We start from the raw sequence: 25,973 nt of genomic DNA, 5'->3' as shown, positions 1-25,973 counted from the left end.
TAGATTTTTGGAAAAAATATGAAGATTCTTGATTTTTATTGGTTTGAACTTACACCAAATCTTTAGACTTACATATGGTTTCAACGGATAACTAAATCTCTTAATGGTTGAGATTTGGTGTAAGTCTTTACACTTACACCTGGTATTAATGGATCACTAACTCAACAAAAACGGAAGCCTTCATTCGAAAATTTAAAAATTACACATGACTTGACTTAAAACACATACCAAAAGCATGGACAATTTTTTTGGGGGGATTAAATCCTAGAAAAATTTTAAGGAGCGAAAAGTTTAAATATCTATGTAGACCAAAAACATTTAACTCAAGCACATTTTAAGAACATGAAGGTTATAAAGGCTATCCAAATGGTTCCGCATTTTAGGTCATGATAAATTTGAAGATGATAAAATGTTAAAAGATATTTATTTGAGAACTTAGTACTGGAAAGCAAATCGTTGTGTTTGCAAAACTTTTCTAATTGAATATTCAATCATGCTCAGAGCTACAAAGCTTGGCTCAACGAAATGTTTGAAATGAAGTTCTCAAATAAGTTTTCACGTTGCCAATGCATGTTTAAAACATGAAAGTCGTTCTCGTGAGCTTAGCTCAGTTGGTAAGGACAATGCATAATATATGCAAGGTCAGAGGTTTAAACCCCGGCCATAAAAAAAGAAAAAGGCTTAATAGTGGTTTTCGCCTCCCAACTTTCACGAAGTTGCGATTTTAGCCCCCTAAGAAAAAAGAACTACAAAATTGCCCCCTAAATTTTGCCACTGTAGCAGTTTTGGCCCCCAAGTCAAAAATAACACATGGCACCTCACTTAGGATGCCACATCAGCGTAGACAAAGTCAAAATTGGCCTTGGGGACCAAAACTGCCATAGGTGCAAAACTTAGGGGGCGGTTTTGTAATTTTATTTCTTAGTGGCCAAAATCGCAACTTTGGAAAAATTAACGGCTAAAACTACTCTTAAGCCAAAAAAAAAAACATGAAAGTCATGTTTATGATTAAGTTTATACAACCCCGACACTACCAATCCCCACGACCCACTCTCATCGTCTCCAATGACATCCAAACACGCCAACCTCTACCCGAGACCCACAGCACGATTATCTGGGAACTCTGCCTCTACACCATTGTGCCTCCACAGGTGGAGAGAGCAGGGATGTTAAGGTTGGCGGAGGCATGTATTTGGGTGCTGCAAGTAGTGGCAAGGGAGAGTGGGAGAGAGAACAATTTTTTTTTTTTTTTTTGATGTTGGAGAGGGAACAAAATTACCTATGACTTGTACATCATAAAAATCAGTAGGCCTGCTTATTTCAATGGTTTTTAATAATGGTCCACCATGGATCATGTTTTCCATGAACCAGAATTTACCTGTTTTGATCCCTAATAATTTGACAGCAGTTACTCTTACTAGTTAGTTATGTGTAAGACGTTTTATGTTAGTATTCTGTATTTCGGTATTCATCCAAACAACACACACATCCTTCACCCGTGGATCACACATGTTATTGCTCCAGTTGTTATCATGTTTATTTAAAATGGTTGTTTTAGAGCACATATATCTTAGATGTGGAATTCCTCCGAACACAGCATAATCACTTTCTTTTCTATCTGCTGCCAATGGCAAATGGCCCAAGGACCTACGATAATAACATAATTACGATACATATTAGAGAACTCCTACGTCTGCATCACATTTCTACATTTATGCTACACTACACATCAAGAAAACTCCTGCTCCCATTTTACATCCAAATTCACACATTCCTGATTTTGTCTCACTATAACTAATTTAGGAGAGGAAAAAAAAAGACCTTTTTTCTAAGCAATAATTTACTAGTAGTCGTTTTAAACTCTCGTGCACTGCAGCTTGGACAAGAAGATTGATTTCAGCAAATTAGTGATCCGACGTAAGTCTGTGATGCTTGGTGCAATAAAATAGTCATTGACACCATGTCTTCTACGCGGATGATCTGGTGAAACACAAGAAACAAAATTGTCAGTTATCTCTTAAAACAATTAAGAGAGAACATTAAATCTTTTGGCAAGGTGAGGGGATGCAGGAAGGATGCACGTTACTGTATAAAAAACCAGGGTCTAACTTATTAGCAACTGTCTTATTAATGTCAACAATGTAGCTCAATTGTAGTGATTAGGATATCAAACCGCAATACAAACTGTAGCTTTACAAAACCAGTTGTTAAATTGCACTTAATGAGTTACACCAAAGTCAAAAGTCCACAGTTCTCAAATAATTCAATTACATAATTGAAATAAAAGGAGCACAAAATGTAATTTTCGACAGTATTAGTGTCTCAAGATAAATACTAAAGTCACTAATGTAGTTACCTGATATTCTGGTTCCTCAGTACTTCAATAGTTGATGAAATGCCATCAAATCTGCTGGAACTGTTACTTTGTGCACTCCCAGCATCTTGAGCAAAGTTTTTAGAGATTTTATACGAATGTTGCCCTGAACTCCCCTTCAAATTACTTTGAATTTCTGCCAGTGGGTTCATAAAACTTCCACCCTCATCCCTACGATGCTGAAATCTTTTGCTATTTGTAGTAAATATTTCTTTGCTTCCATTTCTATCAGTTGCATTATGCACAAGATTAGTTGATGCTGAACTTCCAAAAGAGAGCCTTGATGTTGTATACCGACTGTCTGTCTTCTTCCAGAATTTAGAACTCAAAAAGTCAGTACCAGGTAGCTTGCAACACATGTCGTCTATGGCATCAGTATTGGGAATCCGACCACTGGATACTGCCAAATCATAAGATATTTCATCCAAGGCCATCTCTAGACCATATACGCGTGTCTCAAGCAAATTCATCCCATTTTGGGATGTGCCAATAAATCTCTATAATCAAATGAAGACAAGGACACAAGTCAGAAATATATAATTACATGATTTGTTTAAAATAAAATTTAGTAAGGAACATATATCAGATAAGCTTTGAAGAAAAACCATTGATTATGTATCACATTTTACTACAGGTAAAAATTGCATATATACAATGAAAAAGGTAGTTCTAAATTCTGATATTGTAAAAATGCAGCATTCATTTCATTACCATTTCACACATAATCATATCTCCAAAAAATAGATAGGAATATTTCCAACGAGACAATTATAAGTTTAGCCAAATAAAGTAAGATATTAATAACTAAAAGGATGTAATGATTTGCTACATCAAGTTTTTGGTTAATACATGCAGCTTGTCATCATATTATGATAATCCAAGAAGGAAAATTCATCCCGAACCAGAAAGTAAAAAATACAAATAGGATAATAAATGACAATGATAAACACTATGGGAAGGGAGAACATGTCAAACATTGTTAGATATCATAATCAAAGAATTAAAAAGCAAAATATAAATAAGTCAAATTACACAGGAAAAGCACCAACCTAAACAAGTTTGATTTAACAGAGTAAAAGGTGTATCATCATGCAATATACCTGGAGCAGGTCTAATAGATTTGATTGTTGGTTTTCAATTTGAACAAGTTGGTCCCGAATCAGAGACAAATCCTCAACATCTTGCGGGCTCTCACAAATTTCATTATCATTGTTGACAGTAACATCTGTCTCGAGGTCGTCATCATCATAACATGGAACTACACGAGCTTTTGAACCACCAAACTTCCGGATTTTCTCGTCAGACATCTTGTTACCGAAAACACGCTTTACATCAGCCCTCAAATTTGTCGCATTCTGATTTGGGGCTGGCTTAGAAGCTTCAAAGTCACACCTTTTAATATCATCTTCCTTAGTCATATTTGAAAGAGAGGACTTTGATATGGGAGATTCAAGTTTTTCATCAGATAATTTCTTATGAGCCTGCTGATGCAACATCCCCATTCTTGAATTCTTGTCATTATTGTTTAGAGGACTCTCTCTTTTGCCAGAGGATAAAATTGAACCAGTAGATGGAGGGGACCTGTTTGAAGGGACCATTTTCTTTGGTTGAGAAAATTTAGAGCCAACAGGTGAACTTCTGGTCCCACATCGACCATTACCGTCATCTGTACCTATGAAAAAAAGGCAAACATAAAGAACAATGAGATTACTACACCAGCAGTTATTCAAGCCTCATTCATTTCTTCAATGTTAAAATACGGAAAAAACCAGTCAAAAGGTATCTTTTCAAATTCCAAAATGGAAATATCTTCATCATTTTGGTGTTTTAAAAAAGTGAAAAAAGCATGGTTAAATTTTATACAGAAAATTTTACAAAAGACACAGTCCAAAAAATTTCAACAACTTGAACGCGATTCCAAATTTTTGCACATAATCTTAATGCAACAATACTTATATTCATGAACTACAAAGATCACTATTAGGAATTTAAATAAAAATCAATGAAAACAATTGAACAAAAGAAATCTCACCAACTGAAGCACATGCAGACTTAACAGGAGAAGAAACATTTTCAGACACATCCTTTACTTCCTTCCACATATCCAATACACGATTCATAGTCTCTCTAACAACTTTCACCTGCAATAATCACATCAACATTCAACAACTCTATTAATTTTCATTTCCTTTTTCTCCTTTTCATTATCACCATTTTCAAAAAGGTATATTCTTCAAACAAAGAATAAAAAATTACTAATTTTAGTCTTTTTTGTTTTAATTCCTCAAAATTAATTTTTGTTTAGCTTATTTCCAGACAAATTAAACAGTTGATTTTAGTCTCTAACATCAGCTTATTGAACAAGGTGGAATGGTTAGTAAAATCAAAAAATCACACCACCTGAGTAAGTTGACATGAGAGACTAAAATAACAACTTTCGAATTTGTAAGAACCAAATCCAAACAAAATTTACCGGGACTAAAACCGAAAACAATATAATTGCAGTGGCTAAAATCATATTTAAACAAGAAATAATAACAACAAATTACCTAACATAGACTAAAATCATATTTAAGAAAAAGTAGTAATAACAAATTACCTTATCAAACCTTCGATTTTGCAACGACTCCAAACACAGAACCTTATGCTGCGTCGCAAAATCTCTCTCTACCGACGCTACCTTCCCCAACGCCTCCGCCGAGGCTTTCCTCACAGTCCAATCCTCACTTCCAAGCAACTCAACAAGATACGGAACCAACCAATTCATCGTTCCTCTACTCGCCGCGCCACCAACGGAAACCACACTTCCGATCAGCACCAATACCGGCGCCTTCGCCTTACACGACTCCGTCTTCAAAACCTTCCCCAACCTCGGAAGCGTATTCCGACGCAGCAACTCCACATCCACCTCCGGCGCCGCCTCAACCGCCGCCGCAAGACACAACGCACCTCCGATCTGCGCGTTTACATCTTGCTCTACCGTTAACGCCTCCATAAACGGCCTCAAAAACGCAACCGCAAACGCCGGTCGAGTAATCCTTAACGACATTTCCGCCACAGCTTCAACACAAGCAGATCTAACAACAGTATCCGGATCATGAATGCGACGAAGAACAGTAGCAATCATTTTCGACAAAAATGGCGAAAGAGCGTCACCGTGAAACTTCGAAAGAAGAGTTAAGAGGTTAACGCATTGTTTACGAACCGGTGATTTCGTGGAGGAATCGGTGTTGTGAATGCATGAGAGAAAAGAGGAGAAAGTGTCGTGGTTTAGGGTTTTAGCGATGGATTCGAGTTCGACGGTGGCGCCGGCGAGTGTGTCGCGGTCGGAGAGTTTGTTGAGGCAAGTGATGACGCGTTGCCGGAGGTTGGGAGGAGTGGTGGCGGTGAGTTGCGGTGGGCCGCTGAGGGAGTGGCGACGTGAGGACATTGTCGTCTTTTCGTGAGGTTAGTGTCTCGGCATTCGAGAAGAAGAAGTAGAAGAAGAAGAACGGTGGTGAAGGGGTGTTGAGAGTGTGTGAAACGGTGCGTTTTGTGATTTTTTTGGCGGCAGAGTTTTGGAAGAGTATAAGGAGTTGTTTGGCTCTTGTAAGAGACTTTCCTTATCACTCTGCGCTTTTATACCAATACCAATGTTATAATACAAGCTCCAACAAGTCGTAGATTAATAATATTTGGATAACAAATATTTTGGTCACTGAAATTTAAAAATATTTTATGATTATGCACTTGATCATTCAAAATAATATATGACAAGTAATTCGTTAATATTGTCATATTAGTCTTTTAATATACTCCATCCGTCCCTAATTATAAGACCCTTTTGCTAAAATTACGGGAATTAAGAAAGCGGATATTTGTATTAAAGTTGTTTGTAATCACTATTGTTTTTACAATTTTATCCTTAAGAGAGAGAGTTAGTTTATGTTTTCCATATGCTACTTATTGCTGATTGAAGAAAAAGATGTATAATAAATAGGGACATGTATGTAAAGAAATAATTAATGTAGTTGGAAATAACAAAGAGGTCTTATAAAAAGGGACAAAAAAAATTCTCAAAAGGGTCTTATAATTAGGGACGGAGGGAGTATTTACTATCATGTCAGTCCTTATAAGTATTTATTAATTATCATTTTCAGTCTCTATGAAAAGAGTTATTATGGGTATTGAAAAATTATTTTAACGTCAAATATTATTTTGACTAACAAACTACACAATCAAGGACTATTTTGAAATTTTGATACTTTGAGAGACTATTGTGACTACTCCTTACACATTTAGGGACCAAAATGACTATTACTCCATTAACTTTTGGAGAAATAATAATTTTAGTCCCTTAATGAGTAAGAGTAACCATATTAGTCTATGAATGTATTGAAATTTTAAATCAGTTTATGATTGTGTACCTATCCATAGGTGGTCGGCTTATGCTCATAAAATATGTCTTACCATCATTACCGAATTATTTTCTTTCCTTCTTCAAAGCTCTCGCATGTATAATTTTTATCATTAAATCTCTTTTTAAATCTTTTTTATGGGGGGAGTGAGGAAGCTTGCAAAATTCACTGGTTAAATTGGGACAAGGTGTGTTCTAGTAAGGAGTATAAAGTTTTAGGGGTTAGGAGGATTAAGGAATTTAATTTACCGTTGTTAGGGAAATTGTGTTGGTGTTTGTATGTGGATAAAGGGGGTTTGTGGTTTAAGGTATTGGCAGCTAATAAATATGGGACAAAGGGAGGGCAGGTTAGAAAAGGTGGGAGGTTGTCCTCTGTGTGGTGGAAGGACTTATGTGATATTCTTGAGGGTGTGGGGGGTAGTGACAATGGGTGGTTCCTAAATACGGTGAGTCGTAAAATTGGTAATGGTAAAAACACTTTTTTTTAGAATGACTCGTGGTTGGATGGTGGGGTGTTGCGATCTAGATTTCAGCGTTTGTTTGAGTTAAGTTTAGATCATAATGTTTTTGTAGCGGATATGAGGAGGGAGGGTTGGGGGTTTAATGGGGTGGGTTGGAGGTGGAGAAGGAGTTTGTTTGTGTGGGAGGATGAGCAAATGGTTGATTGTGCTAGGCTACTTGATGACATTTTTTTTGCAAGATAACATAAATGACAAGTGGACTTGGAAACATGATCTCGTTGAAGATTACACAGTAAAGGGTGTCTATCGTATCTTACAGCTACTATTTAGCTTCCTATTAATATGCTTTCAGAGTTAATTTGGAGTAAACTAATATCACTCAAGGTGTCTCTTTTTGCATAGAGGACAATTAATAACAGAATACAAACAAAAGACAATTTAAGATGTAAAGGATTTCTTCCAGACAATTCTATTATGTGCTCAGGTGGTTACAGTCAAGACGAATCAATTAACCATCTTTTTTTGGAATGTAACTTCTTTGATCGCATTTGGCATCTTGTTCTTCGTTGACGGTCGTTTCTTCATATATTGAGTGTCATGTGCAACTGTGTTTTGCCGCACATACTTTCAATAAGAACATTTGTGCTTGCTTTTAGGTTGTTTGGTTGGCCTGTCTTTGTGTCATTTCGAAAGAACGTAATTCGAGAGTTTTCAATAACACAATGGCGACTCTTTGATAGTATCAAACTTCATTCTTCGTGGTGGCTGAAGACACTGGTTATTCTTTTGATTTTCATATTTGGTGGTCTTCGTCGTCCCTGTACATGGGGTATTCCTCTTGGTGGATGTCGCTCATGTTTCTTTTTGTTTATATTTTCTTTGTTGATTTGACTCATTGCATTGGTCCTCGTTGGGCACATCTTGTGCTTAACTGGGACATTTTATTGTTTTATATATTGCATTTGACTTCTTCAAAAAAATAGTTTTTGATTGTATACTTTGTTAATTAAAATAATCTCTCACATTAAAATTTCTTGTTAATATATATTGTCATATTGGTCACTCAATATACTTACTTACCGCATATTAATTATTATAAATATTTATTTGTTGTCATATTAATCCTTATAAAAGAGAGTTATTGAAAATATTAAAGGACTATTTTACCGTCAAAAACTATAGTAATTAATAGAGCTAGACTGCAATGAGTGACAAAACTCGTGGTTATTTTTTGTACAAATTTCACGTGGGTTTTAACTTTTAATACATGTTTTCTGATATTTCATATTTGTTGGTTAACTTTAAATACAGTACAATCCATCATTAAATCATGTGGAACACACAAATTCGGTACATCATATAAAGTTTGATTGAATAGAGTAAAACATAAATTCAATGCTATGTCAATTTTCACTACTCGGATTGAGCTACTATTTTTCCCATATAAAAATATAGTTATATATACTATTTTTTCTATGAAATAGAATAAAATTATGAACCACTATGTTGTGTTCAGCAGGTTATACAAATCTGTGTGTCTACTTCAATTTATGCATCATAGTCTGACAGTCACATGCATCAAACGCCACGTAGAAGGGATTCATATGAATTTATGTGTTTAATCTTAAATTCTATAGCCAGTTCCCAAACATTATGGATTGACCATATACCTTATGAATTAGTTTATACATAACATAACATATATTAACAATGATCAGTAGGTTTAGAATAGCAGCACATGCTCAAACCACATGTAATGCAGACCATTGCAAAGGGCACATGTTTCTTCATGTGCTTGAATACATCCTAGATTTGTAATTCTAAGAATCAACATTATTAATATCAAATTAGATTAGCAGTGAAAATTAAACAATGAATTCTTCTTTGTTTGAAAAAGGCTTAAAGAGTGGTAAATAAATTATAGTGAAGACTAAAATGTAAAGATAATAAAGGAAAAATATAAATAAAATATGTTACTCCCTCCGTTCATTTTTAAGTATCTCTTTTGAATAAATTTTTTATTACTATTTAACTGTTACCTTCAAAGTTTAATGCAACATTAAATGTTGTTTTACCAATATTATCCTTAGTTATTTATTGCGGAGAGAGAAATATATGAAATGAGATATTAAATGAATAAGGTCATTATAGTAAAAATACAACTTATTGCATCAAAAGTAGTAACAATCATTGACTATATTGGTTTATGTAAAATGTCAAAATGTGACAATTAAAAAGGAACGGAGGTAGTATTTGATAAGCGGGAAACAACATTATCAACTAAAACAAATATGACCTAAAAAATAGATTCCCAAAATAAAAGGAGACCTAGCAAAATTCAACAACACTAGATCAAGCAGGTAGGCTAAATCGATTTGTCTAATCATTTTGGTTAGCATTTTTTTAATGATATGTTTTCTTCTTACTCGTAAAGATTATATTTCTTTTACAACAAAGAAACAAAGGCTCAAAAGCGAAAAACTAAACGGCATGTAAGCACTATTATCAAACAAGAGACTCTGAAGCTTACTAGGATATGAGCGTCTTCAAAACAAGATGATTATAAGAATCAAAGGAGAAACTAACATTTGCTAGCCAGTTAGAACATTTGTTCCCTTTGCGTCAAATATGGATAACCTAAAGTATGTCAATCCTGTTGCAGAAACTCTTGAATATCTTGAACCAGGAGAATGGTCTCACTGATCTTGCAATTGTTAATAACCATGTCAATGAGAGCCTTCAAGTCACTTTCAACAATCAGGTTGAAAGACCTTCTCTCAAAGCCATGTCAAGTCCCAAATAAAAGTCCAACATCTCAGCATGTGGAGCATCACAAGCTCCAATTCTACGACAAAACCTCTTAGGCCACCTGCCATCATAATGACCCAAAAGACCACCACAACCCACAATCTTCATGTTGCCTTTGTACGCTCCATCACAATTAAGCTTCACTCAATCACCAGTCATTCTCTTCCAACCAATAAATACAGTTCCCTTGTATATAAGATCATTCTACAAAAGACTCTGAGAACTTTCTTCAATATCTCTAATAAAAATTATGGATGTCATATGTAGACATATGTGGTCTTTCCTTCCTTGAAAATTTGATTTGTTTCACCAAGTCTGCAGATACCAACATTGTCGTGAAAGTTGTTTGCCACCTAGACTTGGAAGCTCTATTCCATCTTTTGTCGAGGTTGTTGAAAACCGGATTTCTACAATTAGTAGAAAAATTAGTTTTCATATATGGAGGCATAAGTCTAGCCCATACTTGAGTGGTAGAAGTACGAACACATGTAGAACAATCTCATCTTCATTCCCTTAACTTGAGCAGGTAGCTGATATGCCAAATCGCCACCTACTCCTAAGATATTTAGTAAGAATAGGATCATGAGCTACCAACCACATGAAAATTTGAATATAGTGCAGTTTCCTCAACTTCCTCATTTTCCCGCCCTTTTCCACCTAGCTTGGTTACAAAAGGAACAAGTTTCAATTAAGCAATTTGAACCAAGAACTGATACGTACTTGTGCCTTCACGCCAAATTGTGTCATGCCCATCAATTCAAACAGAAGCAGAGAATAATAGTACTTTATTTGCAATGTTGTTGGGCAAATTTTTAAACAGGAAATTACTATATGAGATCCCAGATAAATAACCACATCCTTAACACTAAGAGTAATATAGAGAAAAGATTGAGTAACACAATACATTTCATTGAAACTCCGCCCAACTCCCAACAACGACTTTCCACATAGGGAATCATAAGGCTCCGCTCTGCCCAACTCCCAACAATGACTCTGCCATATTTACTATTGAAATCTCTTCACCAAATATCATTAGCCTTAGTAGTGACGTTCCATAACATCTTCATCAGAAATGTTTCATTTGTAAAGATTTAAATCAGCTATGTAATTAACATGAGAGAAATGCTAGGAACACTCTCTTTCTAGCACTCACTCTCTAAATGGCAATCATTTAATTAATTGACCTATTTCATCACAAACTCATTCAACTAATCCGATACAAACTTTGCTAATCAAAAAATAATAGTGCTTAAACGGTGCAAAATATTGCTAATTCAACTTCCAATTCACTCCTCTGCAAAATAACAAATTTTCCAATGCACTATTTGTGCAAGGAGTTATGTTTCTCCTTCTCCTATTATTATTGATTTTCATTCTTGAATATCTAAAACAAACCGTGGAATAACAATTCAAAGCTCATCCAGCCAAATTTAATAAATTTTTGCCATCAAGAGTACTGAAGCATAAATTAAATATGTGGTCTATTGTAAAATTAAGGTTTAAATGTGGAGCATGTGCAAGAGGGAAAGGATGAAATCATCTATCATATGTTATTGTCATATCATTATAGTATGATTGAAACATCACAAGCCTAAGGGATTCAACTTGTTATGTAGTCACGTGACCCTCGGATATGGATATTTAATGTATTATACCCATTTTAAAAGCAAAAAACATCTAGATTGCACTACTAAAAAACCAAAAATTAGTGAGGGATATTTAGTGAGGGAAAACATGAAATCCCTCTCTAATTCCGTCACTAAATTTTGTGACCAAGGAATTTGTGAGGAATTTTATTTTTTCCGTCACTAATTTCCCTCGCTAATTTTGCTTTTTCTAGTAGTGTTGGTCTCCTAATTTTTTTTTCTTTCTAGATTTGTTATTGGGGGAAAAGATGTTATTTTCTTTCCAATTGGTTGCATACAACTTAGCTGCTGCTTCACAATTGGAGAAAACATTTTTCTGTTCTAAAACAAATTCAATATGCGTAATATTCACCGTTAAATGCTTGGAATTATTTAGACCAAAAAAATGCTTAGAATTATAGCTTAAATTTACCATAAGAAAGGAAAACCCGCCAATAAGAACACCATATGATTACTATTATAAGGAAAAGTCCACTTTTTAATTTCATTTAGTAAATTATGTATGTGATCTATTATATAGACCATATACATCATTTACTATGTGAATCTAAAAAAATAATTTTTTGTTTATAATAGTGACCGAAAGATGTATGTATTTTAATTTTTAAAATTGTAAATATCGGTCAATTTAAAACTCATCAAATTTGTGAAGCAACAATTTAATTATTATTGTTTTGATGCAACAAAAGTCTATTTATGTATGTTCTTTATTGACTTACTAATGAATTATTTTGAAGGATTAACTAGACCTGATCGATTTGATTTGACCTCATGAAAAGTTCTTGTGTTGCACATCATTTTTTGATCAAAAAGATTTTAGAATTTAGTCTGACCCATACTTTTCAATTAAAGGTAATAAATTATTTATTTCAAATATTTGAGTGACTATATTACCATCCCTTACAATTTGAATGACTAAAATATCTATTTACTTAAAATTCTTTACAAAAAATTTCATCACTGAATTTAGTGAATAAATTTGACAAGAATTTAACTTTTTTTCGCAATATACTTTTTTCAAGCAATATTCACTAACCTCTAAAGAGTTCACGTGACTAATCCAATTACCCAAAAATTAAGCAAGAGTTGTGAAATTGAAACGTGAAAGAGAGGAACAAGAAGAAGAAAAAAATAGCATTATATTGTAACTACTATGCTAGCAACTTCTAGAGGAAAAAATAGACTAATGAAAGATGCTATCTTATCTGCAAATCCGTGATTTAAGTCATGATGCAATAATGATTTAAAGCATGAAATTGATAACTCTCATAATTTTCCTTACACAAAAGATGTGTACATATCGTATTCATATACCCAAAATTCATGGAACAAGAAAATGACATTAGTATACACGGTGATGAATGCATGTGACCATTGTTTTTCCATTTTCGTGAAAAAGACTAGACAGTTTTTGGCTTTGTTGTAGTTATCATATCATCGTAACACATTTATAGACCAATTACCCTTCTTGGTAATTTAATGTCACCAACATTTCTTCACTGTTCAATATCCATTGCTCGAAAATCAAGTTTGAATGGAATCTGAAAAACAACATAGGTCCAATTTAAAAACAATTGAAAAAATTTAGTCTATTTGGGGATAAAAATGTAGTATTTTTGTCCACCAAAAAGATATGAATTATTTTTTATTGTTGTTGCATTTTAAAGACTGATTTCTTAAATTAGATAAAATGGCAAATACGACAATTTTTTCTCTCACGAATTTTAAATTTTAATAACAATGCATTTCTAAGACAAAATTCTAATTAGAGATTATTGATTAAATTAAAATAGACACAAATCAACTCATCCAAAATGCTCTTCAATTAAGGTTTTAGCCTGCATGCCATTAAGTTTCTTAAACCAATGAGCAAATCATGTCTTTTTTTTGGACAATGCTAACAAGAGTATCGTTTAAGCAATCAAAAGTGACAACTTTTGTTTTTTTTTTTGAACAAATCAAAATGAGATATATTACTCAATAGAGTGGTGTTTCACCCCGCACAAGGTGTGCTAAAGTGATGAAACCACCAAAGTCAGATACAACCATAGGCATCTACCAAAGATGCCCGCACCAAAGGAAAAAAAAAACTAAACAATTACATGATACCCATACAAAGTAGTGGATATCTCCACCAATCGTGAAAATCAAACGGAAGAGAAACAACATTTGACGAAGGCCATAAAAAAGAATTCAACTTCACTTTTTCAACAATACTGAGAGGATCCACAACCACATTTTTGAAAACATAGTTATTTCTCTCCTTCCAAATTGCCCAAACACAAGCCAGCCAAATAATCTTTAAGTAAGAATGGAAAAGCCGCGGCATACCCGCTAAATGAGTAAACTGAAAGAAATGATCCTTAACCGAACCTGGAAAAACACAAGTGACAACTTTTGTGTAGACAGATATAATGCATACAAATTGAATTTAGAGGGGGTGAATAGATTCCTTCCCAAAATTTTCTTGAAAGTGTTTTGAAAACGATTTTAGCACGATCGAAATTGACTATTGAAAACTTCACATATTTAAGTTACAAAATCAAGTACAATCTCAAACCAAATCTAACCTTATAAAAGAAAAGTTGTCACAAGCAATAAAATTATTTGATATATGATGAATCAATTGAAAAGATGATATCAATATTGTGAAGTTATTGAAAGATCAAATTAGGTTTTCAAAATTTTATTCAATCACCTAACATATATAGATTAACCTAATCAGCTATTATGTATAAAATTATTGATTGCAAGAAATAAAGATTAGAGAGAAGTAGCTTGTTCAAAAAAAAAAAAAGAGAAGAGAGAAGTAAACATCAGATTTATAGAGGTTCAGCCAATCATCCTTGCTATGGGGTATGTCCTCTCTTCGTAGAGAAAATCTTTATGGTCTTTCACTGGCATGTTGAAATTTACAAAGTCAATTACAAAGGTTCCTTGAATTTACGAATTTACGAATCAACCTAATTTTAAATCTTCTACACTAAGTAATAGCTCCAAATCTTCCAATCTTCAAGCTCTCTTGAAAGTGGATGATCCAAAGGTCTTTGAATCTCAAGCTAGCATGCAATCCTTCGATCTTCTTTTTCAATAAATCTTATTTGCTAAAATTCTAACTTCAATCCCCTTGAACCTTGAATGTTTGAGGAAACCCCCACAATTAACTTCAGAGGTGAAAACTACCTCCTTTTTCTTAAGATCCTCGATGCTCCTCCAAGATCCTTAATTGAAACCAATTATATAAATATCATATAGAACTTTATCAAACTAGATCTCCAATTGCTACAAGTGTTCCTAGAAAAAAGTGTTTAATTTAAAGAAGTTGGAGAGAGAGAGAGAGAGAGAGTTTTTGCAAAATTGATTCAATAATGAGAAAATGAGTGGAGGTAAGTATATACACCTATGAGAGATAGGAACAAGTTTGGCTTAAAATAAAAATGAAAATACGCATTTGAATCAATTCATTCCAACTTTGATTCGAATGAATAGTGCAAAAATTAAAATTTGAGTTGTTATGAAGATTGATTCGATACCCATGCTATGATTTGATTCAATGATTCTTAGGTGAAGATTGATTCGAATCATCATAAATTTGATTCAAATCATAGTTCCAAAGAAAAAAATGGGATCAAAATAAATCAAATCAATTGGCTCTTTATAAACAATGAATTGAATCAAAGTGATTCGATTTATTTTTTCTTGGCTTAAATAGGTCTTTCATCCCTGCAAATATAAGCCGTTTGAATTTTCGTCCCTAAAGATACTAATCTTTCCATTTCGCCATTGCAAATATTCATCATTTGAAAAATGGTCCTAATTACATATGATTAGTAACTTTAGAGACGAAAATTCAAATGACCTATATTTGCAGGGACGAAAGACCTATTTAAGCCAACCATCTCGCCCAATCATCACTTGCCACATGTGCACCACGTCACTATACAGCCCATCTCAGCAAAAAAACCTAATTAGGACCAAAAGTCAAATGATTAAATTTTGCAGTGGCAGGATTAGTAACTTCAGGGACGAAAATTCAAATGACCTATATTTACAGGGACAAAAGACCTATTTAAACCTTTTTTTTTTTTTTTTTTTCTATTGTAATATTTCAATATAATCAGCAAAACAGGTAGAAAATGTTAGAGCAACATTTTTAGGGTGTTTGATTATTGGAATTTTGAAACAATAAGAAGAAGTGGGAAAGAGAAGAATATAATTATGTAAATTGTGAATCCATTAAATTGTGAATTACACATACAAGTGCTTATATACATGGTTTTGTTAAGTTGCTTGAGGAACAAGTCATCTCTCAAACCCCAACTACCTTATGCTAAAATCAAGCAAAACCGTAACAAAGTTTTAACAAACTAAATCTAACTTGATTACTATGTGATTTAACCAAACAAGTTTTGATTAAATCACTAATCAACTACACTATCTTGAATTAACAACTAACAAAAATGATTCGAGCAGTTTATGCATGCATACCAAAGTATGAATTGAATCAAAGCACTGAAATAAGAGTTTTTGAAAACAAAAGATCACCAAAACCTTACAATGACATGACACAATATATATTGAAGATTTAGACTAAAAAGGGTGCCTTACAATAGTAACTAAGCGATAGCCAAACAAAAACATTATCTTATCAAGTCAAGGAATAAATATCAACAAAACTTATCTAATTGAACCAATGAACAAACTACATTTTGTATAGAAAGTTGTGTATTTATTACTTTTAGTGTTTTACATATGTTGGCTTATAATTTCAATTTTTTTTTAATAGATTCCTTAAACAATGCCCTTAAAACACTTTTAACATGATTTTTTTTTGTTGAAGGCTTGAGCACATCAGGTATTCTAGAGTTTTATATATTCAATCTTTTTTGAGAAAATGTTTTAATCTTGATGATATTTAGAAATCAATGTAGGTTTATTTAGAAATCAATGTAGCTTTATTTAGAAATCAATGTAGCTTTTTTACCATAGGAATCAATGTAATTGATCTTTTCAATTTTATTTTACTAACCCTTTCTTCATCCAAAGACCAGCTGAGAATAAGTAAATGATGTAGTAAATAATTTCTTTTTGTTAAGGATCTAGTCAATCATTCATTCCAGCCATGAATATGATTTTGGAATCCGTTATTCCCGTTCTATTCAAGTTCAACTTTCACTAAACCATATTAACCATACTAACCAAATATTTGCTTGAACATTACTAAAGCTTTAGAATCATATTGGAATAAAATGCTTTTCTTCTCCATAAAAAGATTATTAAAATAAACCACTCACTTTGGCATAGAGATTATTATATGTACTCCGCCATGACTTAAATAAAAAAGTCCAAGCATATTGTCGTACGAGGTCAGCGAATTGTATTTAGACACACTTCTTTAGCAATCAGCAATCCATTTAATACTAAGTTCACTCTTCAAAGCTATTCCAATTCCCCCACCACAAGTACCATTACCAACTCAATTTTCATTTACTCGAATTCGTTCAATCAAAACCCATCCAATCTAAAATGTTGTTTTTGGATTTTCAAATTCGTTTTTGAAAGAGAATATTTACCGAAGTTTGTTATTAGGTAGGTTGAGTCAGATTAGATTGCTCTCCTTAAGACGTTGTTGTATTTGGATTTTCAAATTCTTTTTTTTAAAGACAATATTTATCGAAGTTGTTGCTAGGTTAAGTCACGACTAGGTTGCTCTCCTTAAAACGTTTCGTGACACTGCCCAAAATTGTGCAAGACAAACTATCAACCACGCCACCTCCTAGATAAAACAAGTTCAACTACAACAGTACTGTTAACTACTGCACTATAGAAAACCGTTCGAGAATTACACATCCAATATGATACTAATCACTCTTTAATACTGAAACCGCTTTCTAATATGGTATTGTGACACCACTCTATTATGGTGTTAAGACCACTCAAATATGATGTTATCACCATTCTACCTTTAAGTTCTTCAAACTATCAATATGGTACTACAACCACTCAAATATGATGATACCACCATTCTAACTTTTTAACTTCTAAAAAAATAGAAAAATATCAAAAGAATATTAATATACTGTTAAGATCATTCTTAATTCTGACAGGACATTATTATTTCAAAAAATGGACTATGATCTTAAAAGTACTCTTTATTCTGAAGGGATGTATATTATCGAATGAACTATTCTCTTCGGACCATTCTTAACTTCAAAGGGACATTATAACCGAAAAGGGATTATGGTCTTAAGAACACTCTTAATTCTGAAAGAACAAAAAAAGGAGATGAGGAGAAAAATAACTCGTTAACACAAGCTGGAGGGAGATGAGAGAAAGAGTTCTTAACAACTCAATATAACTCTTTGGTGTGATTTTTGAACTGAGTGGAATCCTCTGTTTATATAGAGATTTTGTAAATGTTTTAGCTAAAATTGCGGCAACATGTACTTTAATGGATAAGATCAAAAGGAAACTTAACCACTAATCAGTTCAACAACAATTGTGGAAATGATAAAAAAGAAAGAAATCCACAAAAGTGGAGAAAACGAACTCATTGGATATGAATGAAGGAAAGAGGAAACTCAGTTAAATTCTTGTTTTTATCACAACCAACGTAAGCTAAATTTATGGGAAGTGATATCCACGAATATAAATAACAATGACTTTTATTTCATCATTAGCAAGTATTTAAAATTAAACACCGTAATTTAAACATTACTAATGTGTGTGTTTCATTTTATGTGTACAAGAGTGTATGAGAATAAAGGGTGTCTATGTATCATTACTCTTTTTCAATTCACATCACACTAACTTAAAGTCTTATTACTTGGTGTTTAATCTTCCAATTTCTTTCCAACTTCACACGAATGTTCCAACACATAACATAGACACCAAGATTTTTTTATGTGTTAATTTTGAAGTTTTTCAAGTAAAGTCAAGTATTAAAACTAAATAGTAAAATTAGTCTAAATGTTGTAATTACTAAAGAGAATCGAACCTGAAACCTTAAAAGAAACACACTTCCAAGTCCCAAGCCAATACCATTAGGCCAAACATTGAAACTGAAATGTAAAAATAAAACGTATATATGATTTTTAGGGTGAAATAATGTTTGCATCAATATACAAGTTTACTCTTATAGATGTCTTTATTTTTTCTTTGTCCTTTCAATTCAAATGTTGAAAGTAGTGATCGAAGGAAGATATGGCCAATACAAAAGGCTTCTTTCAAGGGATAAAGATAAGAATATGGGCAACACGAAAGGTTGGATGAACAGAAACTTGTTTTTTTGAATCGGATGAACAGAAACTTGTGATATAAATTGTATGGATTTGATTAGTGTGTTTATAAATGAATCATTGTATTGGACCATGCCAATGTTGTTTGAATTAGAAACAAGACCCCATCTATTGAACTTGTCTTTGAATTACAAATGAATTGTACAAGAGTTCACATGGGAGAGTTCAAAATGTAGACCAAAACCATAGAACACATTGCACATCACTGCGCTTATTTAGTGTGCGTTTTCCTACTAAGGCGACACATTCACATGCAAAATCTGATAAGAAAATTTAACACTAGCATGGGGTGATGGTCCATTAATTATATTTTTATTTGATTATTAATTGGGGAGATAAATTTGGGACAGAAAGGGAGCATCTTCCTGAAAACATTCTCTCGTTTTCACAATGGTCATTGCTCACGTGACACTTGCCATGTGATGTGATCAAGATTATTGTATAAAAACAAACTTCATCTATACATTTCATACATTGTATAATTGATGTCTTATATTAATTGTCATATTCACAAAAGAAAAATTGTTTTCCCTAAATAAAATTATTGAAAAATAAAGTTACTTTTATTTTTAATGTAATATAAATTATTTTGTTTTCAATTGCACTCTTTAATTTATATATTAACCATTTATTGACATGATTCTCAAATTAAATTTGTCAAGAGAAAAACAATTATCTTTGAATCACTTAAACATTCTTTTCGTATTATACTCAATTTTTTCTTTTAGTTGTAAGAAAATGTCCGATACATCAACAAAAATGTCCGTTTATCAAAATTTTGAATTCTACTTAAGAGAATTACCTAAATTTTATGTCATACACGTCTCAATTATGACTGCTTCAAGTGAATAAAACTACAAAAAAAAAGAAAAATAAACGAAGTTTGATAGTCCTTGTAATTTTGTTTGTTTGTTTTGAATTCGGTTATTTTTTCTAAGTCCCTTTTTACCTATATTTGAATGTCACAACTTCATGTAAGACCTAAAAGTATGTAAATGAAACTCCAAATTCTTCTTAAAAAAAAAAAGAAAAGAAACTCCAAATTCAAATAATTGTATATAATCATTAATCAGCACTATCGTTGTCATATTTATTAAACTTATTTTATTGTGGGGTTGACTCTAGTTTTAAGTTATTCCCATTCCAATAATAATCCAAAATGCTCCATATGGCATACGGGTATCACAAATCGTTTTCATGATAATAAGAACAGAATGGAAAAAAAAATTACAAAACATTATTTAGGTAAGGGTTCATGTTGCTTGATTTTATTTATTTTTTGATGTAGCATGTCGCTTGATTTTAAAGTCCTCATTATGACAACAAACATTGTGAGCTTGTCCTTCTTTTTAGTTCTAATAATGCACTATGGTTTTTAAGTTAGATATTATAGAAATAAAAAATAGTAGTGTTAGGAACATTATCATTTTCAATAGGAGTTAGAATTATTTGAAACTTTTAATTTTAAAAACAAAATATGTGCTGAAATATAGTTCAGTAATGGACTAATGGTGGTCCTTGGTCTGTGTTGGCTCTGTCCTTATTCTGCCAAAAAAACATGCTACTGAATAATTAGTTAGTATATTTTAGATATTAATTTATTTTATTATAATCAGCTAACCCTAATAATTCTAATTTCCACATGGAAGCCACTTAGCCACATAACAATCATAGGCTTGGTTTTTTGGTGTCATCTGAAAGAGTCTTTAAAAAATCAAATTCAGTTTGAAAAATATTAAAAAGAAAACTGATTAGTTTCTATGTCATTTTATATTATTCGAAAAGCTGTATGTGACGAGGAAAGCGAGCTTAAAATCATTTGCATTGTGATAGCCAGCAACTAGATACTTTATTATTATTGTTCTAATCATTGAAAAAAATACAATGATAATTGATCTGGATAGGGTAATGTATATTGTTTTGATTAAAAATAAGTAAATTATATATCCTATAGAAATGGTATACTAATTATGATAATATATACTTGTTAAACTAAAAAACAATAAACCTTTTGATGTTGAATTCGTAGACATGCTCTTTGTGGCCAGAAATGTGGAGCTGTCAATTTCGGTCCAACATGATGGGTGTCGATTGTCTAGGGTTTGTATTTTGGATTTGGTTGAGCTCCTCAATTATAACATTTTATCTCATATACTCTATACTTATATTTCTACATCCCACAAACAGTTTAAACTTCCAAAAATATTCTTCTAAGTCTAACAAATATTTCAAACTCATTTTTTGCACACCTCCACAAATCATCAGATGGACAACTTTTTTCATTTATATCCGGTTATGGAAATTTCAATTTTTAAAATTATTGGTACGAATATTAGTTCTATCAATTTTAAAATTCAAATTACTAGATTTTAATATCTCTCTCTCTCTCTCTCTCTCTCTCTCTCTGTGTGTGTGTGTGTGTGTAAAGACATGGATACAGAGTCAGAAACATAATTAGGAAGAGCGGTTTGACCTAACAAACACAACAAACAAAGGGAAAAACAAAGAATCAAGACAATTAGGAAGAGTGGTCTGATCTAAAAAAAAAGAGTCCAAAAATTATATAAAGAATCACAATGTCCACGAATACAAGAATCAGAAGCAACTCCACCCTACAAGATATAAAGCGGGAAGAGACACCCAAAGGATGCGACAACCAAAAGATAGGCAGACGCCCCACCCCCAAGCAAAGTCACCACAAACACCACCATCTGACCTATCGGGTCTAGCATAAGACAGGATGCACCTCTATGTCGAAGAAGGAACATGGGCTAGCAAGGCACTTCGTCATAAATCACTTCCAGGATAAGAGCTTCATTCTATCCACCAGTGGCTCAACTATAATCAAGCCTCCAAAAAAGATTTGTGGGAGTCCCAGATGAACCAGACAACAACATGTCAAACTATAAAGTAACCATACTTCACTCTCTTACCTGACCCAACCCCAAAAAGTAATCGAACTATCAAACCAAATCAAGAAAGGACACAAACTCCCACATTAACCACCTATCTAATTGATACCTCAAAGAAAGGATACATGCACATAAAAAAAAATACACTTTGCATACTCCATTTGGTCCCAACATAACACACACCCATACTTTTTAGAGGCAAAACCACCCACCCCCACAAAGTACCAATAAACATCGCAAGGAGGGGGATTTGAATTGTGACCCTTTTTCAATTTATTTATGAAAAATAATATGTATGTATATTCAAGAAAATTCTTGGTAAGAGTTAGACAAATAATATTAAAGTGTCTTAGTATTTTAAACAATAGTTTTTATAAAGGAACAAAGTGTTTTGGATTAAGCAGTTTTAATGAGGACTAGAATGTTTTGGATAATATTTATATAACTGATATAAATAATAGAGCAATATAAATAGTTAGTAAAGCACTAGAGAACTCTAGAATAATATAAATGTTAAGAAGTTGTAATTAAGTAGGACCATAATATTCTGGATAACAATTATATTGTTAAGTTATAAGCTGGATAGTAAATCAATATTAATGGTTAGTTGAAGGACCAAGGAACTCTGGATATAAAGCAGTTATATTTGATTATGATCAGAATGTTCTGGAGAAATTATTAATAAGATTAATAAACATGATAATGTTTTTTAGTGTTTAAACAAATAATAAAGAGAAAATGGAAGAAAGATCACATAAGCAGTTATATTTATCATGGTTCACCAAAAGCCGGCTACTTCCAGTCCCGACACTTCGTGTGAGATTACCATCCATTATAGTATCCTACTATCAAAAACTTTGGAATAACACTATATGTTCTTGATCACACCAGACCAATCTGTTACATTCTGTATTATCAACATCAACAGGTTTATACAATTATTTGCTTTCGTTCAAGAAAGGTTGGAGCGAATTCTCTCTCAAACTATTGTAAACAAATAGACTTGAGAACTATATTACAATTTGTAAGATGAAGGGATTTGTTAGATCATGATTTCTCAACACTTGTTTGAGATTTTGATAAAACAAAGTAAAAAGATTATGATCCAAATATAGTGAGACTTTGAACTTGTTTGTTTGTGAATAGTTTTGGAGATTAGTGATAAATTCACTTGAGAGATGATTGTATGTTTTTCAAAAATCTTTATTTCCATTCAAGTGTTCCTATATTTATAGGAGATGTGAAACTCGGTGACCACATAATAAAATAGTTGTTGGGACACGTTTTCCTATTTAACATGTGCTTCCTTTAGTTTCTTGGAGAGAAAACATGATGTTTGCTCTTTCAGAATGTTCTGCATAACGTTCTTTGCGCACAACCAAACTTGAGAAATTTTTGACACGTTATTGCAAGATGTAATAAGCTGTAAAGTTTTCAGTCATTTGATAACATATGTTGAGCTCATCTAGATGTCATATGCTTTTATCACAAGGATCACATTTGAGATGCACTTTTGATGGATCCTTTATTTCTTTCCTTAGTGGGTCGAAATTCTTTCAGGCCTTTTTGCTAATTTTGTCTCTTGTGCTTTTCATGGCCCATGTGCAATAATGCTTGATTTTTTTTTTTTTGGAATTATGCTCTTCTCCCAACTTATTTTTCTCATTTCCAACCAAACTTTTGAAAATACCCATGCGCATGTTAACTCACACTAATGTTAATTCTGCATGAGTTAACTCACGTTGGATATAGGTATGCGTGAGTTAACTCATGCAAACTATTGATATTGCAGTAGACAACATTTAATGCATAGAAACCAAGTCATTAATGACCCGTAATCTTGACACATTCATAATTGAACCGAATTACGTCAGTTTAACAACATAATCACGCATAGACGATCCAAATTACACAAATTCATCGTTTATCACAAAATCACATAATCACGCATAAATGATCCAAACGATCCAAATGACACAGACTCGTCGTTAATGACACATAATCACTTAATCACACTTAATGACACATAAACGATCCAAATTACACCAATTCGTCCTTAAATTCCCAATATTACATAATATCACATAAACGATCCAACTATTACACAAATTCATCGTTAAATTACACATAACACAAATTCATTAAAATTCAACATTACAGACACAAATTCGAAAACTTACACAAATTCATCGTTAAATTACACATAACACAAATTCATTAAAATTCAACATTACAGACACAAATTCGAAAACATTACACAATTACACTTTAATAAATATTACACTTCAACGGATCAGACATAAAGATGGAAAATGTTATTCTCAACCATCACGCTAAATATGTAAGCAACATCGCTATCATCTTTGAGAAGTTATGGATAATACACGGTCTTCCAAAAATCCTCTTCCTTATCCTCCCTCAAGTCCTGACGATTTCAATAATTTGGAATGAAGATTTTGACCCAAAAAATCGCACTTTTTGGGTTTTTGGAGGTGGAGGGAAAGAAAAATGGTGATTGGAATATGGTATGTTGGGTTTTAACCAAAAACAATAATCGGCGTGAGTTAACTCACGCAACATGACTTAAATCACGCAGGGGCATTTTTGTCTTTTCAGTTGGGAGAGAGCAATATATGTTGGGTAAAGAGCAGAATTATTGTTTTTGATGTCTTGCCTTTTAAAGCCTTTTAGTCATTTTGTTCCTATGACCATATTTGGTGAAACAAGGAGAATAATATTATTCATGATCTTAATTACGTAGATCTTGACTTTTGCTCAAAAGCTCATATTTGTCTCTTGTTTTGATGAAGATGCTTTGTTATATTTGCGAGGTCAGAATATTCTCAAGAACGTTCTCAATGAAGCAATCTCACAAAATTCATTAGTAGATAATAAGAAAATAATTGTAAATGTGTTTGTTATCTTTAAAACATCAAATGAGGATTTTGCTTTCAACAATCTCCCTATTTTGATAATAACAAACATTTAAAATTTATTTTAATTCCAATTAATGAGATTTATTTTGATAATATTTTGAACAATAATTTTATCAATTCTCCCCCCCCCCCATTTCTGCCAATATTTGTAAATTAAGAGCATGAATAATTTTTATGAACCAAAGTATCTTTTTCATTCATTTCATAGGATTGTACAAGATATGGTTCATCAAAACATAAACATAGTACATCAAAATAAACAAGTAGATGTACTTAAATGCATAACAATATTTTTCAAAATAAAAGAGATCATCAGAAATTATTTTTTTGAACTAAACTATACTTTACACTTCTACTACCCCTTCTATTACTGCCCTTCTATTCTCCCCCTTTGTTTCAGCAAAAAGGAGATAGAGCGCCAGAAGCTTCAAGTGTAGGGAATAGTTGGAGAAGATGCATCAGAATATGAAGAAGCAAATGGAACCGGCATGGTGAACCTTGGAGGTGGAAGATGATGTGCGATGGGAGGAGGAACATTCAACCTAACACTCAAAGAGTTAGTAAGCCATTCTCTCTTGAATTTAATTTTCAATAGTTTTGTAAATCAGATGGTTCAAAATAGCTTCCTACCCATTAAACAATTTTGGAACATCCTTCTTAGTCTTGCTAGTGTTATTCTCCACCTTAGACCTCTTGGGAGGTCTCTCATCCGCGTAAGGAAAGGATGGAGAGGTATTTGAAAACATGTCAGGAATAGTAGGACAAGCAAATTGAAGAGTCTTGAATGATTCCATAAGGACAATTGAATCAAAGCGAGGACATTGATTAAAAAACTTGCTCACAGAATCAACTCGAAACAAAATAGAGTAATTTGTTTTTGGAGGGGAAATAAAAAGATGGGATGTTTTTGAAACTTTTCTAGGTGGTGGACGTTTGGTGTAAAAACCCGCTTTTCGCTAGTATTATTTTATTTATTATTATAAGTGTTTATATGTGTTTAATTGCTTGCTTGTGTATTCAATTTGGGATTAGTGAATTTTTAGCCTAGAAGGGTATTTTATTCATTTTTAAGACTAAGGGGTATTTTGGTCATTTGGCGAGTAAGGGTAAAATTAGCAATTTATTGGGAAGGTTATTTTTAG

At 32.7% G+C, this 25,973-nt stretch overlaps 1 protein-coding gene across 2 annotated transcripts; it reads right to left on the bottom strand.

Annotated features, from left to right (window-relative positions):
- Positions 1-1,570: 1,570 nt before the first annotated feature.
- LOC11415784 (TORTIFOLIA1-like protein 4) lies at positions 1,571-5,993 on the bottom strand. 2 transcript variants are annotated; one of them, XM_024784534.2, is made up of 5 exons: positions 4,974-5,993; positions 4,407-4,515; positions 3,475-4,040; positions 2,357-2,871; positions 1,571-1,980 (listed from the first exon to the last, which is right to left on the bottom strand). In XM_024784534.2, the coding sequence occupies exons 1-5, from the start codon at positions 5,802-5,804 to the stop codon at positions 1,968-1,970; spliced, it is 2,034 nt and encodes a 677-aa protein (XP_024640302.1). In that variant the 5' UTR covers positions 5,805-5,993; the 3' UTR covers positions 1,571-1,967. The 2 variants fall into 2 exon arrangements, with proteins under 2 accessions (XP_024640302.1, XP_024640301.1); XM_024784533.2 differs by having other exon boundaries at positions 3,475-4,046; positions 4,974-5,992.
- Between the last annotated feature and the right edge of the window lie 19,980 nt (positions 5,994-25,973).

Source organism: Medicago truncatula, chromosome 5 (genome assembly GCF_003473485.1).
Source record: "Medicago truncatula cultivar Jemalong A17 chromosome 5, MtrunA17r5.0-ANR, whole genome shotgun sequence".
NCBI lineage: Eukaryota > Viridiplantae > Streptophyta > Magnoliopsida > Fabales > Fabaceae > Medicago > Medicago truncatula.
Note: the sequence above shows the minus strand (reverse complement) of the source record. Positions and strands in the feature narration are given on the sequence as shown.

What these genes read in the sequence shown, in the direction of transcription:
- LOC11415784 (XM_024784533.2), bottom strand. Translation starts at nt 5,804, where the DNA reads ATGTCCTCACGTCGCCACTCCCTCAGCGGCCCACCGCAACTCACCGCC. An exon ending in AAAATCGAAGGTTTGATAAG is followed by an intron (nt 4,516 to 4,973) that starts GTAATTTGTTAT and finishes TGATTATTGCAG; the next exon opens with GTGAAAGTTGTTAGAGAGAC. An exon ending in ATCTATTAGACCTGCTCCAG is followed by an intron (nt 2,872 to 3,474) that starts GTATATTGCATG and finishes ATTTGATTATAG; the next exon opens with AGATTTATTGGCACATCCCA.